The sequence below is a fragment of the Mauremys mutica genome, chromosome 18 (assembly GCF_020497125.1).
Source record: "Mauremys mutica isolate MM-2020 ecotype Southern chromosome 18, ASM2049712v1, whole genome shotgun sequence".
In the NCBI taxonomy this organism is placed as follows: Eukaryota; Metazoa; Chordata; order Testudines; family Geoemydidae; genus Mauremys; species Mauremys mutica.
The window spans coordinates 17,861,673-17,884,032 of NC_059089.1; the positions used below are offsets into that span (position 1 = coordinate 17,861,673).

Consider the following 22,360-nt stretch of genomic DNA (forward strand, 5'->3'; position numbering starts at 1 on the left):
TTTTACGCATGATAAATGGAAAGTAACAAACTGTGCCAGAAGGTTTCAGGTCTCCTGTTCCTCGTCTATCCATCCAGTTCATAGATATCACCTAATTATTTATTTCACTCAGTTCTGCAATTTCTTTTGCAAGCACATTTGATTGTAAAAACTTTCCTGGATTCATTTTATCTTAGTTTCATAAAGTGATGTAAGAAAGCCAGTGAGAACTCATTGGGCATGATATGCATGTCAAGAGCCAAAACAGTAGCATTAAATACAAAATACTATAATTATAAACAGATAAGTGAACTAAATCAAAGAAAACGTCCATATGAAATCTTCCCAAGATTCTTCAACTTTCTGCTAATTATGGTAAGCAAGCATGTATGTCTTCAGGAATTTTATTTATACTCAATGAAATCCCTAGAGGACAGTTCAGTTGTTTTTCTACAGGAGAGCTATATTACTTATTATACACACATATTTGCATTAAATTTGATTAAGGAACAATTATTGCTACATTTTTACACTGAAAAACACAATATAAAAATGAAGTCACCCATACATTACTATTATTACCTGGCAGATTTTTGTAAGATTGTCCCTTCCCCCACCTCTTACTCATGGTCCAGCTGCTATAGAGAAATATTTACTTATGAATCCAATTCTGTACAGCCATCTAAGAGCAGTCCATTGTTTGAGCTAAGTTCTATGGGCAGCAAGCTGCCATTCTCTCTTGACTTCATCGTTGAAACATAAAACAAGTAATTCGTTAATACAGATTCAGGGCCTGATCCTGCAAATCACTCCCACAAGGAGGCCCATTAGTTTCACATGAGTAAAGTATCTCATGTCTAAATGTTTGCAGGACATGGCCCATAGTTTTCAATGTGAGTGTAACTGCCCCAAAATAAAAGAACACAGCAGATGAGTAACTAGAACTGGTTACATTCCAAGACAAGAATTCCTGTCTGAGAGCCACAGTAACGTTATTGTTCCTCCTCATCTTTTTTTTTTTTGCATTGGGCAAGCTCAAGACATTTTAAATGTTTTTCCAGTGAGGTATTTTGATCTTAAAATAAAATATAAAAGAGCCTGAATATATATTTTTTTAAACTTATTACTACTAACATCACCACTTTAATATTAACAGAGTTATATTTTATAGCTCAGTTCTTGTACTCCGGTGGGAGTTACAGAATAATGAAAATATGAGTTGGGAACATTACATTTCAGATTCCGAATCCTAATAGATGCAGTAGTCTAGAGCTGCAGGCACTGAGTCACACAGTCACATTGGAGAGGGAATCATAGGAGTAATTTAAAGGCAAACTGCACATGAAATAAAATACAAAACATTTTTTTTTAATCCTTTACTGCTCATTTATACATAAAGAAAGCTCCAAAGAGATGGAGTTATCCCTGCTTCTTTTTACATTAGAAATTTCTGGTTTTGGCTTGGCTTTTCCTAGAAGACAAGCTTTGGAAGACCAGATCCACGACCTCAGCAGTGAGTGTTTGAAACCCGAGCTGCAGCTTTTTCAGCTTTTTCTCCCTTCTCCTTTCAAGTGGACTGGGTCCATAGAACCAGAGCTCAGGTTTAAACCTCCAGATGTGAAGTCACATTCCAAGTGAAGTCTTCCAAAGACTGACAGAATTCTCCAGAAGAGAAAATATATGTCAAGACTAGCTAGTTACAATATAACCAAAGAAGAACAACAAATGAGGTCATCTTTATACATCATTTTCATTAATGATCTGGAGGATGGCGTGGACTGCACTCTCAGCAAATTTGCAGATGACACTAAACTGGGAGGAGCGGTAGATAAGCTGGAGGGTAGGGATAGGATACAGAGGGACCTAGACAAATTAGAGGATTGGGCCAAAAGAAACCAGATGAGGTTCAACAAGGACAAGTGCAGAGTCCTGCACTTAGGACGGAAGGATCCCATGCACTGCTACAGACTAGGGGCCGAGTGGCTAGGCAGCAGTTCTGCAGAAAAGGACCTAGGGAGTGGACGAGAAGATGAATATGAGTCAACAGTGTGCCCTTGTTGCCGAGAAGGCTAACAGCATTTTGGACTGTATAAGTAGGGGCATTGCCAGCAGATCGAGTTATGTGATCTTTCCCCTCTATTCGACATTGGTGAGGCCTCATCTGGAGTACTGTGTACAGTTTTGGGCCCCACACTACAAGAAGGATGTGGAAAAATTGGAAAGAGTCCAGCGGAGGGCAACAAAAATGATGAAGGGGCAGGAGCACATGACGTATGAGGAGAGGCTGAGGGAACTGGGCTTGTTTAGTCGGCAGAAGAGATGAATGAAGGGGGATTTGATAGCTGCTTTCAACTACCTGAAAGAGGGTTCCAACGAGGATGGATCTACACTGTTCTCAGTGGTACCAGATGACAGAACAAGGAGTAATGGTCTCAAGTTGCAGTGGGGGAGGTTTAGGTTGGATATTAGGAAAAACGTTTTCACTAGGAGGGTGATGAAGCTCTGGAATGGGTTCCCTAGTGAGGTGGTGGGAGATTTTTAAGGTCAGGCTTGACAAAACCCTGGCTGGGATGATTTAGTTGGGGTTGGTCCTGCTTTGAGCAGGGGGTTGGACTAGATGACCTCCGGAGGGGAGGATAGCTCAGTAGGGGGGGAGGATAGCTCAGTGGTTTGAGCATTGGTCTGCTAAACCCAGGGTTCTGAGTTCAATCCTTGAGGGGGCCCCTTAGGGATCTGGGGTAAAACCAGTACTTGGTCCTGCTAGTGAATGCAGAGGGCTGGACTGAATGACCTTTCAGGGTCCCTTCCAGTTCTATGAGATAGGTATATCTCCTTCCAACCCTGATATTCTATGATAATAAAGAGCACACACAAGTTTGTTTTGGTTTTTTTGCTTTGCTTCTCACCTGTCATGCTGAAAGCTAATGAGGTCCCCCTCTTCATGGAATCCCTTTTCCAACATTAGTTTATGAGTCCCCAAATAAACATGCATATGAAGCATGCTGTCTCCTTCTTAGCTGTCTTTAGTCTGCTTTTGCTAAAACAATTATTTCTTAAAGCTCATATGCAACAAGAAAACCTAACGGTCACAGATGCAGCACTTCTAATTAACAGACAATTTCTTAAAAATTGAAGTGCAGCCTGATATCTGCTGCACTGTTAGTCTTTTCAGCCCCATATCAGCCAGGACATAGTAAAAAATCCAGATTTCCATCAAAACCACAACTCAGATTTTAGTGTTCAGTTATTTCAAAGTCATGCTTTCTATAAATGTCTGAGTTATAAATAAAGGACGAGGCAGATCTGCAGGTCCAGATCCTCAGCTAGTGTAAACTGCCATAGCTTTATCTGACTTTGACAGAGCTATTCCAATTTACACCAGCCAGGGATTTAACCCATTAGAACCCTCTCTAGTATAGGAGGTGCACAAAACTGCCATTATTTCGGTCTGAGTGATGATGCTTCCTTTCTTAGCTTGCCACACTAGATCTTGATGGTAAGTGGGGAGAACTTAAAGCTGTAGCTATTAATTGAATGGCATTTCCAGTACTCAGTAAAAAGTACAGCATAAAATGTCCATGTAAGAGGCTGGGTTGTTTATTATGCCATGATGATGCTAAACATTTGTAAAGTTAAAATAAAACAAAGGATTATGTGACGTGTTTTAATGGCCTGATTTTTAGAGGTCCTAGTAGCTGCAATCCACCTTGACAGCAATGGGAGTTGTGGGTACTCAGCACTTCTAAAAAAAACAAACAAAACAGGCCTTGCATACACAGATTTGTCTCCCATGCTGGAAAACAAACTGAATAGCTGCACAGTTTGGCAACAGTGCTTTTGCCTCTCTCTGCCAGCTAGCAGGAAAAAACAAACACTGTGGTATCAAACTTATGTTTGCCACATTTCCTGCACCAATTTTCTATCTAACCACTGAACTGCATTAGTCAGACTTGCACACAGCAGCTACTGGTTGTTCCAGATGCCTGTAATGATCCCAGCGAGCCTTTGGAGATAGGGAAAAAAGGTGAGCTAAATGGGTGGCATTGGAGCGGAGATCAGTTATGGTTGACAGTCCTTTATGGATGAAGTAGTTCATTCAGAAAAATATTTTTTCCCTTAAATGTAGGAATTAAAAGAATTTCAGACCTGGCAAACATTTTTTTGATGTAACATGTTTGAGTCTCACATGAGGCTACTTAGAACAGTTACTTTTAAAAGCTGTACTCCAAGAATTCTGCAGTTTAGCAACAGGGTGCATTTTTGTATAGGATGGACACTGCATATTAGGGCTGGAAAATTTCTTGGCTTTATCAATAATTTTTGCATGCATGCAGTGTTAATTTAAGTATCTGCTTACTGAGCTCTAACCAAAACGTAGTACTTTATAATGGAAGACTCTTTGAATTTCTTTGATTATACAAAGATTTTTTTTTTAAAAACGCTCATGTTGCGAAGGTGAATTGGAAAAGGAAAGAATACTGGTGTAAAGACATAAATTCCAGGTACTGAACCTCTTGGTATGAATGCTGAGATGCAACGTATTATGAAATCGGCTAAACTGGAGTTTTAAACAGGCAGTCGGGGTGTTGTCATACTGTACCTTGTCCAACTCCCATTGAAGACAATGTAACTGAATTCAATGGATTATGGACATGGCCCTTTTATGATTAGCATTCAGAAATTCTGTGAGGAACAAGAGGCTATTATTATGTTATCATGCCATTATAATGATGTGTCAGAGAAGTTTAAAAAAAATACATTATTCAGACTGTCACATCCCCCAGTATGGTTCTGTGTTAAGGGAAAACTGTCAATTAGTTTTCTTTGAGGGATGTTAAAATTTCTCCTATCCTATTTACCATTTCAGTCTGCAGTAAGGATGAAGAACGGAGCATGTTTTGCTGAGAAAAATTCAAGGAAACTTTTCAAAAGACACATTCCAGAAACAGCTAAAGGGTCAATAGATATATTGTCTTTTAGCTTTACACAGGCAAAACGTAACTCCCACAGGCTGTTGTGGTAGAAGGCAGATGAATAACTGAAAAAGGAAAAAAAATCTCCCCACAAAAAACTGTTTCCAGGGTACAATCAATCCACAATGGGTGGAACAGTCCAACTTCTCAGCAGTTGGTCATGTCCAGAAGTGCAGAGTTTCCAGTTAAAAGTTTGATGGAGTTTTTTTTTTTAATTTTGGGCAGACAAGTGTGTAAGATGAAGCACTGCCAGGTTGCCGCCTGCCAAACAATAGATCTGTCTTTGGTAAATACAAGACCAGACTGAAATGCAAATATGAACAAGAAACTTCAAAATAGGTTAATGATAAAAGCATGCTAAGAAATACTTCACCAATTTCAGGAATGTTTTCAATTGTTCCTATAACATTTCAGTCACAGTGCCTGATGCTGCAACACGAACCATGAGTCACTGCTTATAACTGCAAGTATTCATTACCAGGGAGTGCAATGGGACTGCTCCTGGTAGCAGTATCATCAGTAGAGTTTACAAGACTATAATCCATTTTTAACGGTGCAGTTTATGGACAAATAGTCCTATTGACTTCAGTCTCAACTCAACAAGGTGCTTGAGCACATCTCTAAGCCAATGGGACTACTCACAACCCTAAAATTAAGCATGCATTTAAGTCCCTTGCTAAAACTATCCAGTAAGTGCGACTGAGTGAGTATGGGTTTCATAATCAGGTCCTATGTCATAATAATTACAAATTATTTTTAAGTAGTGTATTATTATCCCATTGTTATTTATTCCTTTTTTTTAATTTACGGGACCAATCCTGCAAACACACGAGTATTATTATTATTAATTATTTGTATTACTGTTGCACCTAGAAGCCCAAGTCATGGCCAAAGACCCCATCGTTCTTAAGCGCTATACAAAGAACAAGTAACTTGACTCATATGATTAGACTCAGCTGGTGAAATCCTGACCTCATTAAAGATAGTGGGCATTTTGCCATTGACTTCAGTGGGGCCAGGGTTTCACCCTTTGACTTCCGTGCTGGAAGGATCAGGTCCTATTATTAACTATTATGCCATGAGCATTTTCACCATCTCATTGAGTAAACAGGAAATAGGTTTTCAAGGTTTTCAATATTTGATTTCCTTGGGAAAAGTAAAAGGAAAACAGATTGTTACTTTCAATCATTAGAAGGAAGAAATCTAACAAGCTGTGAATCCCTGAAAACCCTTGGCGGAATGTAGCCAAATACAGACAAGCAAACAGCTGATAGGGAGCTTCATTATCAAACCCTAGCAAATGTTATCTAGTGCGTTAGCACTGCATGTAGTTCTGCCAGCTTATCTGAACACACACTAATGAGAGAAATATTAGAACAATAAAATACCAAATAAGGCTCTAATGAGTAAGACAGATCTGATTTATAGAGTTCAGAAAGAACCACCAGCATTACAAAGCTGTAATACAAATCCCAACCCCAGTTTTTTAACGGTTCTGGTCCCATCTACACTGCAAACAAAAATTCATGTTCATACACATGCCAGACATGTACAAGCCCAGTTAGTCCTGGGACTACCTACCGCCTACCAGTTGGGCAGGTAAGCCTGACAACCAGAGAAAGGATGGACTTGTGGTTAAGGCACTGTTCTGGGACTTGGGAGATCTGGTTTCAGTTCCTAGCTCTGCCACAGATTCCCTTGTGCAACCTTTGGCAAATCTCTCAATGCTTCTATTCCCCACCTGTAAAATGGGGATAACGATACTTCCTTTCTCCCATGTTTTGTCTGTCTTGTCCATTTAGACTGTAAACTCTGCAGGGCAGGGACTGTCTCTCACTAAGGGTCTGTACAGCTCTTAGCCCAACAGGACTCTGATATTGTTTGGAGCCTGTCAGTGCTACAGTAAAACAACAAATAAAAAATAACCGCAATCACCACAAAGAGTACCAAGCTTCATCCATACCGCTCGGAAGCCTTACTGAATCAATCACACCTTGAAACCAGAAGTCCATCTCCCTACAACAGTGGTTCTCAAGCCTCTGCTTATGGAGCATAATAGTCTGCAGAAACATTTCCGGTGGTCTGCAGAGTGAAACACAGGGACAGCTGGGATGTCGGAAGAGAAGTCAATCCAGGCGCATATGAAGTGGCACGCAGCATAAATAATCTGGAGAACCACTGCATAATTATAACACCTATTTGCAGGTCCAATTTATTGCAATAGAAACAGGTGTTCAAATGCTTGCAAACAACGAGGAAGAGGAAGCTTTGGAACTGTGGCTGATAAAACTCAGATAACAGAATCATAGATTATTAGGGTTGGAAGAGACCTCAGGAGGTCATCTAGTCCAACTCCCTGCTCAAAGCAGGACCAATCCCCAAATCCGTAAATGGCCCCCTCAAGGATTGAGCTCACAACCCTGAGTTTAGCAGGCCAATGCTCAGACCACTGAGCTATCCGTCCCCCCATATGTGGTGCTCTGGTTAGCTGCAGTAAAATAAGCAAACTAAATTCTGGGCTACATAAATAGAAGTATATAATATAAACAATGGAAGTTATTCCAGCACCGAGGGATGAATTAGATCATATCTGGAGTACTAGGCACATTTCTGGTCCATCTTACTCTAAGAAGAATTTTACAGACAACATACAACCACAAGGCAGGACCAATGGCAGTAAGGAAATTGCTATTTTGAATTGTTAACCTTGCATTATTTTATATTTATAGCTAAAAATTATTGACTGCAAAATGTTGATTCATAGGCTAGCTTACAAACAATGTGCAAATTTCTGAGCCCTTGACCCCACTTTTACTTAGTCCTTATTCAGGCAAAATACCCACTGAATTCACTTGAAGTGCAACTGAGTAAGAATTATTATTTGTATTGACATAGCACCTAGGAGCCCAATAAAAATGAAGTAAGATGGTCCCAAGCATCTGACACGAAGTTAATTAGTCTCACATTGTATAATAGTCCATGCCTTATTATTACATCCCTAATGAGTTTTTTGCCCCATATTTGATCTTTACTAATTCAGTAGTTTGTAGTTTACATATTTTCCCCCAGTCCTGTACTTTGTAATATAAAGTGAGGAAACTTCTAAGAAGGATGCATTTTTATAGCTAACAGAAAGGAGATGAGGCCAAATGGATTTGCTGACCTAACATCCAAAAGCATCTGATGTTTCCATTACTTGCTCGTCTCTTAGAAGAGCAACACAAAATCTGTACACAGTACATGAGAGTATTTATGAAATGCAGCTGCTTCTTCCTGTTAGAGTGACCAGATGTCCCAATTTTATAGGGACAGTCCCAATATTTGGGGCTTTTTCTTATATAGGTGCCTATTGCCCCCGACCCCTGTCCTGATTTTTCACACTTGCTATCTGGTCACCCTACTTCCTGTACATATCTAGAGACACTGTAGCCATTAACCCTTAGTTGACCAGAAAGCAAAATTCATAACTTATGAGTCAAAGTGGAAAAGCAGCTGTTAAGAATCACAAGAATGTCACTAAGGTAAATAAACTGTACATAGGACTCACTGTTAGAGAACATGCAAATGACTCCCTGGAAAGAATCAATGCTTTCATGTACAGCTCTGCCCGTTGGGAAGGAAGCACTTAGAAAGAAGATGTGTTGGTATAAACTGAGCAATTCACATTAGGCTTAATCCCACAGACCTCATGCAGACATTACCAGGGCAAAATCCCAATGAAGTCCATGGGAATTTTGCCTGAGTAACAAGGGAGTAAGGATTGCAGAGTTTAGTCCAGCTTTATGTTTAAAGCAAGACAAAAGCAGCTGCTTATTCACCGCAGGTGCACTTCAGCTTGTGCAGAGGGCAAGCACAAGTCCTATGCACCACTTACCTCCCACATAAGCACTTCAGTGGTACATAGGCTGTGTGTCTGGGCTGCGCAGGGGTGAATTTCAACCAGACTGCATATTTTGTTTGCATTATTGATGTACTGTTATAAATTCACAGCAGACAAAGTGGCAGAGGGTGGGAAGGAAGCTAGGGGTTTGGGATTATTTAATACAAAGGGTGAGATGCGCATTACTGCTATTCACCTGCGGCTCTGGATAAGTTTCCTCTGAGGCTTGTTTGCGAGGGTTTTTTTTAGTTGGTATACATCTTATCTCACTTTGTTATGACTTGACTACTGTTCAGGCAATGTGCCCTGTAAAATGACAAATGAAGGGAAGCTTTAAACACAGATCAGAGGTCTCTCCAGGTCCCTCAGGTCTTCTGTAAAAGCAGCTCAGCATGTACAAGATAACAACAATTTATAAATTCTTAATGAAAAGGGCACCAGCCCACAGGCTGAGAGAGCAGCTAACACTGCTGGTCCGCCTCCATTTGCAAAGGCAAGAAGAGCTGCTTCTCCCAGGAATCCCTCTAACTGGCAGCCTTTCCAGATCTACGTGTAATGAGACTCTGCCAGTGATACACTGATCCAGCTCATGACTATTTGATGCAACAATAATGGACACTCCTCCTACAAGGAGAAATAATGTTGTCAGTTTTAACACAATCAAAAGAGCCTAAGACCATCTGGAGGGAGCAGGGGGGATGCAAATTTCAGACCCTACTGACAGCATTTTATTGTAATTACTTTTATTGACTAGAAAACAAAATAATATAATGATTTAAATTGTTGTGTGTGTTTTTATCCTTGTAGGCTGACATTAAATCACTCTGAAATATCTTATTTCCCTTGGTTATTTGCAATCAACCCCATTTATTACTGAATAAAAATGTTGGGGTAAGGGCATATAATGACACGTACATATTTGTGTGTATTGGGGCAGTGGGCCTGAGGAGGTGGTGGTGGTTGGGAGGATTTATGCCCCTATCCACCAAAGGTGGAAAAGGATGGTTGTGTGGATAAGGCACTGGACTGGGACTCAGGAGATCTGAATTCTATTTCCAGTTCTACCATGAGTGACTTGGGAAGTCACATAGGGCCTGATCTGAAATCCACTGAGGTCAATGGAAGTGCTCCCATTGACTTCAGTGAGCTTTGGATCAGGTTCTTACTCTCTCTGTGCCTCAGTGAAATAAGGATAGTACTTCTCTACTTCACATGCTGTTTTGAGGATCAACTCCTCAATGTCTGTGAGGCACTCAGTCACTACAGGGTTAAGGCTATAACATTAGATCAGTTGTAGGTTTTTATTTAACACTGGGACTGGCGGGAGGCAGGCACGTCTCGAGGGCAGGAGATGGTAGAAGCATGTTGCACTTTCAGTGGGATTCAATGCAACCCAGGAGCAGACATATAACAAGCTCGAGCACCTGCAGGAAGCATCTATAGAGGCAAATGCAAAGGAAAACCCCACAGCACAGAAAGAAAGACACATCAGCAGAGCACAGGATGTGAATAAAGCCCTAATGCAAACAAAACCTTTCCGGATGTGGGCTGAAGATTTACGGAAGATGCACTATTTAAAAAAACCCAGAGCTAATTGTGGGGAGTCAGGAACCACTCCTGAAGGTTAAAGTTGAGTTTCCATTATAAGACTCTGACCCTTCCCCTCAAATCGTCATAAAAAAAGTTGACTTTCCTGCACAATATGAACTGTCGAATAGCATTTCTGTCATCTCTGGATTGAGGACCACGGTGCTGACAGCTCACAAACAAGCTCCAGTTTGTCCTGTTAGAAGCTGACAGTGAACATTAGCTTATGACGAATTGATCACTGTCTAAGATGTGACTATGTGGTTTTCCTGCCTCCCTACCATGAACCTGATTCTGCCAGGTGCTGAGCACCTTCTGCAAAGTGCTGATTGCCCTCAGCTGCCATGCAAGTCAGTGAGAGGCAAGAGTGCTCAGCACCTTATGCAACTGGGCCCTAAGCACTTCCTCTTTAAAAAGTGATGCTATAAAATGTTACATATAAAAACAGACCCTTAAGAAAAGGAGGCAGACTTTTTTATTGTACAAAAAATCGGCAAAGGCACCGCTGGGTACCACACCATCCCATAAAGATGTCAGCTTGTTAGTGATTACAGTACTAAAGTAAAGGAACAAACAACAGAGTGATTCCTTATATGTACGCTGGCTGGACTGCTCATGTGACGACTCATTTCCCCAAATGGTCAAAAAATTAAATAACTACATGGTGGTTTTTGAAAGAGAACTACAGCAAACTCCCACATCCCATTGGCATCAACACTCAGCTGCAACCCACAGTGTCACCTACAAGTCTTTCTCAGTGTTAACAGCATCATGTTAGTCCATTCTGAGGACTTCCAAACCAGGTCCCTATAACAGGACTTACTGCAAAGTTTAAGTTTCATAACCTGAGCTCACTAAACCAAAGAGCTGAACTGGCAAAACCTTTCACAGGAGAGAGACACTTTATGCCAAACTGCAAGTGAGAGTTTACACCTAAATACTGTGTCTGCACACAGCTAATGTTTATAATTTAAAGCCTGATTGTGAATGCAGAAGGGGAGGTAAATGCAAGGAGCCTAACCCACACTTTGTTTCCATGTGCAGAAGCTGTCCACAACTGCAGCTCCTGACCACAGGGAGCAGTCCCTGCTACTGCCAACAAAACAGGGGCAGGAAATGAATAAAGCTCTCACCCTGCCACCTGACCCCTGCACCAGCTGGCAGAGCTGCCCTGATGCAGAGGCCAGCGGATGCTTCCCCCCTTAAGTGGCACAGTGAGGATGCTTCCCTTGTGCATTGGCAACCACTTGAGCCTCTCTGAGGCACAATGCTTCCCAGAGCTCCTCTTGGGTGCATTGAGTAGCTATCATTGTTGTAGAAGGATGTGGTTTCAGAGACCTACAGTCATCCTTCTTTTAGAAAGGTGGGGGTCTGGACTGCAGGGGACAGAACGGACTGTGTCTCTTACAGAATCTCTCATAGCTGTATGATGTAGTGTTTAAATAAAAATAATTTAGTTGTAAGGTACAAACTCTCCACACCTTAATAAAAAGGCTAACACATTGGAATGGTGCATCTCAGCACTACCTCCAAAGGGGACCAAGGCATATTGGGCACAGTCTGATCTAACATTTACACTTTGCAGTCAATTGATCCTGCTTCTTGCCCTTCCTTTAGTTCCCGAGAAGTCTGACTTTAAACACAACTGAAGCAAAGCAGCCACTTGAGGGCTGTTCATTAGCGGGTCTAACATCAGCTGCAAGCTCTGATCGCAGCTCTAGGAAGAGCCTATCTAAAAGTCATGCTCTAGTTCCACCATCATCCTACCCCACCCCCAAATAAGGTTTGCAGAGTCCTTTTAGGTGTTGATCACTAGCCACCCTACTGCAGGATTTCCTGCTGCATTTGTCAAAGCTGGTTATCTAAGGATTAAGAGGTGGGGGCTGATCAGAGAGGCAGAGCTTTCCATAGCCTCCTCTTGTTCTCAAATCACAGGGTGCATCAGTGAATCACAGCTTAAAAAAACAACAAACAACAACAACAACTTGCAAATGTAATTGTGATGCACTGCAGAATTTTAATTCCATTTCTCTGCGAAGGCTGATGCAAAAATAGCCCGTACTGTCTCCTCATGTTAGCAGGTACAGGCTAACGCAGCAGAGGTGTTTATCTCGAGCCCCAGAAATGAGGGCAACTAATCACGTTGCTTGGGAGCACCTTTTTCAGCCAGCAGACTGAACAGCACTGGAACCAAATGAAGCCAGATTGTCTGCTTTCCTGGCCAGAAAGTTTTTGGGAGTGAAACTGTGGCAGCCAAGTTATGAGAGGCAAGCGAAATTAGAGACACCATAATAAAAGGACAGAAAATCATCATATTGCATCACTTGAGACTGAACAGTTTTTGTCTCTCTCTACCACAAGTTAGCTAAAGCTACCCCCAACTGCAATTCTTGGTTAAACAATATCCTATTTTGCACTAAGGAGTTACGTAAGGGCAGACCCAGTCACATGGGCAGGGTGAAGCAAAGAAAGGCCATTATTCACAGCATGACATGGATGAATCCAGTTTAACACATGCACTTAGAAAACACTGTCCTCTCTGTTTAGCAATATTATTGCACATTCAATTCGTTTTGATAACCCCTTCTTTCTACATCTACCATGCTGCTGAGAGCATAACCGGGGACTTCACGGATGCTTTCTGCAGGGAGCAGTGGACACTCACTGCCACCCCTAGCAATAGATCCTGCCTTTCTTTAAAAATACATCTATTTATTGCACTCTGCCTCCTTTTGCAATAAGTTTAATTTACAAAACGTGATAAGATGGTGGCCAAATTCTACAGGGCAAACCTCTCCCTCCTTTCTCCCCCATTTCCCTCTTCATTTTACAGGGGAGGAAAATAAAGTCTGCCTTCCAGAAATTGCATAACATTAGCTTATGCATCATTGATATGTGACTTAGTTATGGTCACAGAGAGGAAATAAGGGTTAGAGCTGGGATTAGAACGCAGGAGTAACTGTTTCCTAACCCCATGCTTAGATAACAAGGTCATGTCTGGGCTCAATCTCAGCCTTGCACAAAATCTTGGGCGGGGTGGGGGGGAAGAGAGAGAGAGCGCGCGCGCGATCCTAATTTTATAACTAGAAAATGAATTCTAGGATTTATTTTTAATAAAGCAGAGATAATCTCTTTCTAGCACAGAATGTACATGAAGCATTGCATTTTTGACGTGCTAGGATATACAGTCACCTGAAAAATACCGTGACAAATCCAGAGAAGTGATAAGGGATTAAATCTGCATGGTGAATTTACAATTAATAGCTGGGCAAATGATAAAATCACAGGGGTCTTTTCTCCTTTGATATGCCAGAATGCTTTGGGGAAATTTTCTGGGCTTATTGTACATTTTGTTGTGCTCCTAACATATGGAGACCGGATGGTATCTACCTGTTTCCTAACTTCCATAATGCTGAAATGCCAGGGCTGTTCTAACATCCCATTGATTTCAGTGAAATATTAGTGAATGAAATTAATTGGGAGTGGCATGCAGCAGACTTCCCAATGTCCAAAAACTGCACTGTATATGTAACTCTTTGGTATAAATCAATACTCACCTGAAATTTAACGACTTTAAGAAATCCCCAGTAAACACACAGATTTAATTGCTCGAGGGCTAGAGCAGAAAACATGCCTCTAACACTACAGTTTTAACTTCATGCGGGAGGTGACAAAAACCTTTTCTCTGCTAAGAGTACAGTGACAATACACCATTTGTGGCCTGATTTTCCAGAGGTGCTGACTTCTATGGATGCCCTCCACCTCTGGAAGCCAGGACATTAGGTTTTATATCAACTACATATTGGCTTGCTTCAAAATGCTGGTTATTTTTGGCCCACATGGACCAAATTGTGCCATGCAAGACAAAATTGCCCTTACTAATTTTAGCAATCTAAAAAATAAAATAAAATCTCATACTTCTGCATCTTCCAAACAGATTTACAGCTCCATCAAGAATGGAAGTGATTTAGATAAGTCATCTTCCTCCATGTAGCTTTCTTAAATTACAGCAGCATCACTGAACTAGATGTATAAACATACTATATCCTCCTGCATGTGCAATTCTGAACTTGGCTAAGGGACGACTTCATGTTTCAGGCCCTGATTGCAAAACCCTGATATACATTTAAAGTTAAGCATCTATTTAAGTGCTTTGCTGAACAGGGGCCAACACGCAAAAGCCACAAATAATGTTACAACTTGACACCAACTGTGATCCAGCAGCATGTTGCTGATCATTGGCATACCACACTGGATTCCAAATTTTATGTGGGCTTTAGACTAAATGCATTATAATGTACTCTATGGGATGATAACCCTGATGTTACAGACAGGGTTGGCCCTAAATATTAGCCCAATTCTACAACCCCTACTCACATAAGACATCCATTGCCTCTAATATGGGAGAGGGTTGAAGGATCAGGCCCTATCTTAGTACATTGACAACAACAACAAAAGATATTTTAGAGCATGCATGTGGCTGATATAGTTCCACAATGCTTCTCATTAAGCAAGCAAGGGAGGAAATATGGATAACTGCATTAGAAAATCATGTATTAAACATCTTTAGTGCATTAAGATCATTGATGCATCTAAAAAGAAATGAAGAAAGAATTCCCTACATTTGATGGCACTAATAAACCAGAAAAAGCCCCCCCAAAATAATACATACTATGAGGCATCTATCTGGATGAAGTGGTGCTAACCAGTGTCAAGTCTAATTAAGGTACTGTACATGCCATCGGTGCCAAGCAAGACCTATAAGGGTACTTTACAATATGAAAACCTTTTCTGCTATAGAGCAAGTCTGTGTGTTCATGAATAAACCACCCTGTCTTTGCTGGGATGCAGGCATGCACGAACACTTCACTGTAACCAGTGGGATGTTAGGACATCTCTGCTACTATCAGCAGGGAGTCGTGTTCTACCTGGATCACACAGCAACAGTCAACATGTGATTGTCGTCGGCACCAGTTGTCCTTGGACTCTGATTCTGCCACCCTTGCTCTTGGTGATAGAAAGGATAGCAGAATTGGGCCTTTAATTGTGGATTTCAATGGGCCCATGTGCAGAGTAAGGCACAGAATTTGGCTCTTAATACTGTGCTTTAAGAGCCATTCTGCTGATTATTTCTATTTTAAAAAGGGGGAAGTCCATGGTTATTTGAACAAATCATTTAGGTGACCTGAAAAATATTCTAGACCCTGCCCCTTTGATGCTTGCAGTTCTGTGCTTTCAGTCCCAAGCACTAGCAGAGTTTGCACATGCACTTGCCATTGGGAAATCCTCAACACTCAGCCTCTATGGGTTAGATTACTTTTGATGGGCAGCTAAGATTAGCACACAAAGTATCACCTTCACCAATAGTGCATGTCAATTTTCAGGGTAGGGCTTGTGCTTTTGCATGTGTTCTTAGCATACCTATCACAATGGGATTGCCATTCGTGGCTTTGCTGATGCAATATCAATATTTAATAATAGTGAAGTCCAAATATTTCCCTATCTAGTTGTCCTAGAGGTGGAAGCCCAGGTGAGCTACGCTGCTGACTGGGAGTTCTGAGTTTCTGAGTGGAGCCCAGATCCTGGGCTGTTAGCCAGTGAGGACTGATTTTGAGTTGGGGCAAGATCCTCATCCAATATAAACTGAGTTAACCCCATTGACTTTAATGGAGCTATGCCCATTACACCTGCTGAGAACGGAGCCCTCACTTTTCTGGGCAAACGGAGGTGTCCCACTACAGAGAATCCCTTGTTTAGGCCAAGCTATGGTCAGACACAGTTAAGATGACAAGTGGGCCATGCAATATCCTTATTGAACCAACGTCTGTTGGTGAGCAAGACAAGCTTTCGAACCTTGTTTCTCTAACATCCTGGGACCAACACGGCTACAACAACACTGTTAAGATGATCAATTCTGGAGGACGTGTGTTATCAGTGGGACTGAAGGAGCGACCATTCTAACATATGTATTTCCAAATGGAGTGCCTTGCCATCTGGCTTACCTTTTCAACATCTGCTTTCGTAACGTTGATGTCAGCATCCATTTTCTCAAAATACTGCTGTGCTCTATCGGCTTCCTTGCAATCACGTTCAAACCGCCTTTTACTCTGAAAGGGAAAAATGAGCCCATCAGATACCGGAGAGAAACATGATTTGAAATTCAGCCTAGCAAGCAACACCTGCTAACTTCATTTTCTGTAATCACTGTCAAGAATTTTTGAGAACAGCTCATTTACATCTGCATACATTTCCACGCTAAGCTTCAAAAGCGTCAAAGTTATTGGAAAGAAAATCTTTGCTCTGATCTTCAGACAGATTGGCTCTGATGGTAAAGCCAGTCTTGATGTCCCATTAGTCTCTGAGCCTCTTTCCATATTCCCCCTACACATGGAACACCTTCTTGCTCTGATCTGCCAAATCACTAACCTCTCTGCATTTAAATCCCTCGCTTCTGTGAAGGCCACAATAAAGGAGCCAATCCTATCTTTGTTATTTTGTGTGTGTGCACATATGACTGAACGACTAAGGTGTGCACATGCATAAGCTCAGTATCCATGGGTAACACTCAACTTTTCTTACACAGTCCCCTCCTGACAGTGTCTCACCTTCCCTCATTGTGTCACATCTATTACTGAGGTCCAGATTCTGATATATGGATGGCACTTAAATGGCACTATTTTATACCTTTCAGTATCCTTTAGAGACAAGTTTTCAAATCATGCTCTTTGGGTTTCAGATGCTCTACTCAAACCATATCATGATCTCTTTTTAAACACAACGTTTAGAAACACCCCTATGAAGACAGTGTCAGACATCACTTCTGAAGATGTTTCTACTTACTGCTTCAAGCTGTTTCCAGAAAGTTTCAATGTATTGTTGTGCCTTTCTGCCATCATGAAAGTGCTGTTGAAAAAAAGCCAAAATATTAAACACAAAAGAATCAACAAACAATTAAATTAGAGGAGATATAGAAAAACAAAAAAGTCTTGCATCTATTCTGGGACTCTACCAAGCCATACAGGTGTACGATAGCTATTTTATGTCTCAGCAGGCCACAGATTTACATCGGCAACAATTAAAGAGGTTTCGTAGACAAGGTATAATTAATCCCTTTAGCAATTCCACCTCCCGTTGTTCACGGTAACCCTTAATTATTGGTTTCCCATGCAACCATCCCCACACTACTCCCATCTGAACAAGATCTGTTTAAAATACCAACTGAACACTGTCTCTGAATTAAATTTTTTCTCCATGTGACACTTGCCCAGCCATCTTCATGATACAGAATCATCCTCCTTGATTGGCACATTCTAGCATTGATACTGGCCCTTCATTAACTGATTTTCATTCACATACAATATGAGCATATTCTTTTTCCCCCCCTGTTACAGGCTTACATCTGTGGGACCATCTGTCCTCTTCTATTCTGTTTTGAGATGCGTCAATTACTTTGGATTCCTGCAGAAACCTTATTTTTCATATATTTTCTTGTTTACATTAAGCTGCCATAGAAATTTTGACATGTGAAATGTTTATTAAGCAACCTATTAAGCAACATGCCTTGTTAAAAACAGATTAATCTCCTTACAAGAATAGTAGAGTGTACAGTTGTATTCTTCATATCATACTATAGTCTTATTAAGAGATGCTTGCTTGAAATTCTCCTTAGAGTCAATTTTAAACAACAGCTCTTAGCACTTATAGACTGCTCTAATGTGCTTAACAAAGATGGGCATATCCTCTTTTTACACATGAGGAAAGTGAAGCACATGGAAGCTAAGTGGCTTGCTCAGAAACACACACTGACTCAGTGGCACAGCTGTAAATAGAATACAAGAATCCTGATTTGCAGTCCTCTGCTCAACCACTATCACACACTGCCTCCTGTAATAGCCCTTGACAAAAATATAATCCAACAATAATCCACTAACAGGCACAGACATGCCTTTACGTTGCATCATTATTTCCATATGGGAATTAAGATTTTACATTAATTAAAAGTCAGACACAATTTTACAAGGAAATCTCAGCGAGAACAGGCCTGATCCTGGCAGGTGCTTAGCATTTCCCAACATGAGCTTCAGTGAAAGTTGTGGGTGCTCAGCACCATGCAGGGTCAGGCCTTATACCTAATTTATGCAAAATGACAACACACACAGTTACGTTAGAAAGGATAAAACCTCATGCTTCACTGTCAGAGCCAGCCACTAATTGACGGGGTTAGGAAGAAACTTCCCCTCTAAACAGATTAATCCACAAGTGGCCAGTACAGGGTTTCCTGCACCTTCTTCTGAAGCAGTTTGTCCTGGCCACTGTCTGAGAGACAGGATACTGGATTATACTGATCACTGGCTTGATTCAATATGGCACTTCCTTTGTGCCTTTCTGATGCCACCAAACAAGCTGGCCATTTCCCATATGGGGTTTAAAATAAGACCCCAAAGACCTTTATCATCACTCTCACTGAACACCTAATAGCATCTAATTGCCACAAACTCATGTTAACTTTCAGGTGAGGGAAAGAATAAAGACCAGTCTGAGGATTCTAAATACCACAACGTATAATCCCAAATCTCTCCTTTGCCCTGGGTGCTCATCTGCAGCTAAACAAAGCAGTGCTGGACAGCATTTATCTTTAACCTCGAATTTTATTAGTAGAGAGGGAAAAAAGGTCAATAATACTTTTAATTATGTAACAATGTCCAAGTCAGACTGTCACAGTCCCACCTATAGAGAACACTTGAATGTGGAGCAGCCAAGCCATAAAAGGCAATGCAGCTGAAAACCTGGCAATGCTACAGCTCTGAAGAACACATCCTTTTCCATTAACTCTGATAGTACTTGTGCTAGTCTGACCTTTATCCACCACATTTCAGTTCTGTGGAAAATACACTCACCGCAGTTTGACGTTACAAAAACATGTCACTGTAAATTCCCTGCTCGAGAAAAAAAACAACTCCTCCAAACGGATTTAAAGTTCCTCACCTAGAATCAGATTCACTCTAACTCACCCTCTGATGCTTCCTTTAACTCCTCAGGCTGCTGCTGAGGCAAGATACAGTTTTCTCCCCAATATGGACTTTGAAATGCTCCTATTTTTAACTTAATTTCATAGGCCTGTTCTCCTGAACTCTACTTAAGAAAGAACTGCAATTTAACTCTAGTTCCTTTTCATTTTCATTCTGAGCAATATATCTCTGACAAAAAGACATGAGGAATATTATCTCACTCACACTGAGGCTGCAAACAACACTGATTTCCGAAGTGAGCTGTAGCCCACGAAAGCTTATGCTGAAATAAATTTGTTAGTCTCTAAGGTGCCACAAGTACTCCTGTTCTTTTTGCGGATACAGGCTAACACGGCTGCTACTCTGAAACCTTTCTTCACACTGCATTTCCTGCCTGTAGCTATCCTTCATAAATGCTTATTGGTTTCCTTGTCTTCTCTACTTGCAGATTTGCTGCCATGTATGAAGGGAGCTGATTCCTGAGCACTATACCTGCTCAAAGCCCTTAGTGTAACTGTTTAGTGTTTCATAAATACAAATAGGGAACGGATAGATAGATTAGACAGACAGAAAAAACAGGATTTAACAGAACATAATTTAGTGGCTAGAGATAATTCTGCAGTCAAAGCAAAACAAGAAGAAAAGAATGAACATGAGATCTCCTATTTCCACAACTGGCATCACTGGAATCAACAAAAATGTTTTAAATGTGTACGATCTATAAATGTTATTTTCAGGTTGATGTTCTCTACAAAACAGAACTCTACAAATTACTGTAACTGTACAAGACGGAAGCAGCTAATCATGATCTGAACAAACACTGGTCTCTTCAGATGCTGCTTCATTTTGAAAGAAACTCATTTTATAGGAATGGAGCAATAAGACCATGAAAAGGGTCTTGTCTTATTCTGCAGAGTTAACGTTTGAATATTTTCTGTATTTCACTGTACAATTGTGTCATCTCAATTTCAAATTCTGCATCTTGGTATTTTTCTTACAGCTATTCTCTAAATGAGATTGTAAACAAAACCAGTTTGTCTTGTAGCATTTATGTCTCTCTGATCGGAGGTATGCCGGAATGTAGTGATAACTGAAAGACAAGATGGGTGAGGTACTATCTTTTATTGGGCCAACTTCTGTTGGTGAGAGACAAGCTTTCGAGCTTACACAGAGCTCTTCTTCAGATCTAGGAAATGGATCTTCAGCCCTGGTCTATATTACAAACTTATGTCACTGTAACTATGTCACTCAGAGGTGTGGAGAATCCACTCCCCTGAGCAACACAGTTACGTTGACCTAACTTCCGATGGTTAGTGACAGTGCTAAGTGGACAGGGAGGCTTCTCATATTTCAAGGGACATTCAAGGTGAAGTGGCCTGCTAACACGCCTCCCGTCATAGGGAGGAAAGGGGAGGTGGAAGCAGAAGGGAGCAGGGGTTGCTAGTGGGTTACAGATTGTTGTAATACACCATAAATCCAGTCTCTCTATTCAGTCCATGATTTCTAGTGTCTAGCAAAGTTACGAATTTAAGCTCCCAGGCTCGTCTTTTGAAAGTATCCTGCAGGTTTAATTTGAGGGTGATGATTGATAGTGATATGGCATTTTCTGTCTCTCATTTTTCTGTGAGAGTTCATTTGAGAGCATAGTGATTGTCTGGCTTCACCTACATAGTTGCTATGGGGGCAACAATCTCTAGTGTAGACATAGCCTTAGTTTCCCAGATCTGAAGAAGAGCTCTGTGTAAGCTTGAAAGTTTGTGTCTCTCAACAACAGAAGTTGGTCCAATAAAAGACATTACCTCACCCACCTTGTCTTGCTAATATTCTGGGAGCAACACAGCTACAACAACACTACATGTAGTGATAAGGGTAAGATATACTAATAGAGTGAATGATAATACATAGCACTTTTCATCCACAAATCTCAACGTACTAGACAGAGGTGGTGAAGTATCATCATCCTCATTTTACAGATGGGGAAACTGAGGCACTGAGCAATTAAGTGATTTGCCCAATGTCACACAGGAAGTCTGTGGAAGTTGAGAGAGAGAGAGAATATGTTTTTAACCAAATCTGATGCTCCCATTAATTAGCTATTCTATATTTTGCACATACAGCACATGTGAAAATGACAAATAATTCAGGAAACCATGTGGATCATCAGCACTTCTAATTATTTACACAAATTTATGCAGCTGAGTCACAGCAATGTGCTTATTTAAGCAGTTGATAGATAAGGAATATGGCATTCCCTTCTGAGTGTGAATGCTCAAATCCTGACTTGACCAAGCTATTTATTTAAAAAATGGAGTCAGATTACAGACAGGATGCAATCACTGGCATGCCTGGCATGCAATACATTCAGACATGTGCAGTGGAGTGGGCTGCTGTCTCTGTCCTTCTATTTCCTCTGGACTGTTTCTCTGCCTATACCAACATAACCACACACCCCTAGCTGACACAGTTTCTCTTTCTATACCAACTCGACCACACAACCTACTTGTCATCTCCCACTCCACACTGGAGCCCCTATGGGGTATCATCAAACAACTACAACCCATGCTCGATGGGGATCTCATCCTGAAAGAAATCTTTCCTGAACCACCTCTTCCAGCCTTCAAACAACCCCCCAACCTCTCCAAGCTCATCATCAGATGCAAGTTCCCCACAGATCAGGACACTGCAACACAAAGCAGAACCAGACCCTGCCAGAACAACAGATGCAAACCTGCAGACATCTTCACTGCTGCAATGCACGCACACACACACACCCTGCCGCCCTCCCAACACACCTTTTAAGATACACATGCTGGTGCACCAAATGCCCAACAACAACTACATGGCTGAAACCAGACAATTACTATACTCTTGAATGAACTCACACAGGAAAACAATAAAAGACCAAAACACCCCATGATCTATAGGTGAACACT

The 22,360-nt window shown here is 41.1% G+C and overlaps 1 protein-coding gene across 8 annotated transcripts in view; it reads right to left on the reverse strand.

The window, feature by feature from the left end:
• Nucleotides 1-22,360, reverse strand: part of FNBP1 (formin binding protein 1) — a 146,318-nt gene that overhangs the window by 48,555 nt on the left and 75,403 nt on the right. For all 8 annotated transcript variants that reach the window (XM_044992963.1, XM_044992966.1, XM_044992967.1 and 5 more), the window contains exons 5-6: nucleotides 17,260-17,322; nucleotides 16,422-16,526 (exon numbers count right to left, since the gene is read on the reverse strand). In XM_044992963.1, the coding sequence (XP_044848898.1) occupies nucleotides 16,422-16,526; nucleotides 17,260-17,322 (168 nt within the window). The remainder of the gene's footprint in view (nucleotides 1-16,421; nucleotides 16,527-17,259; nucleotides 17,323-22,360) is intronic.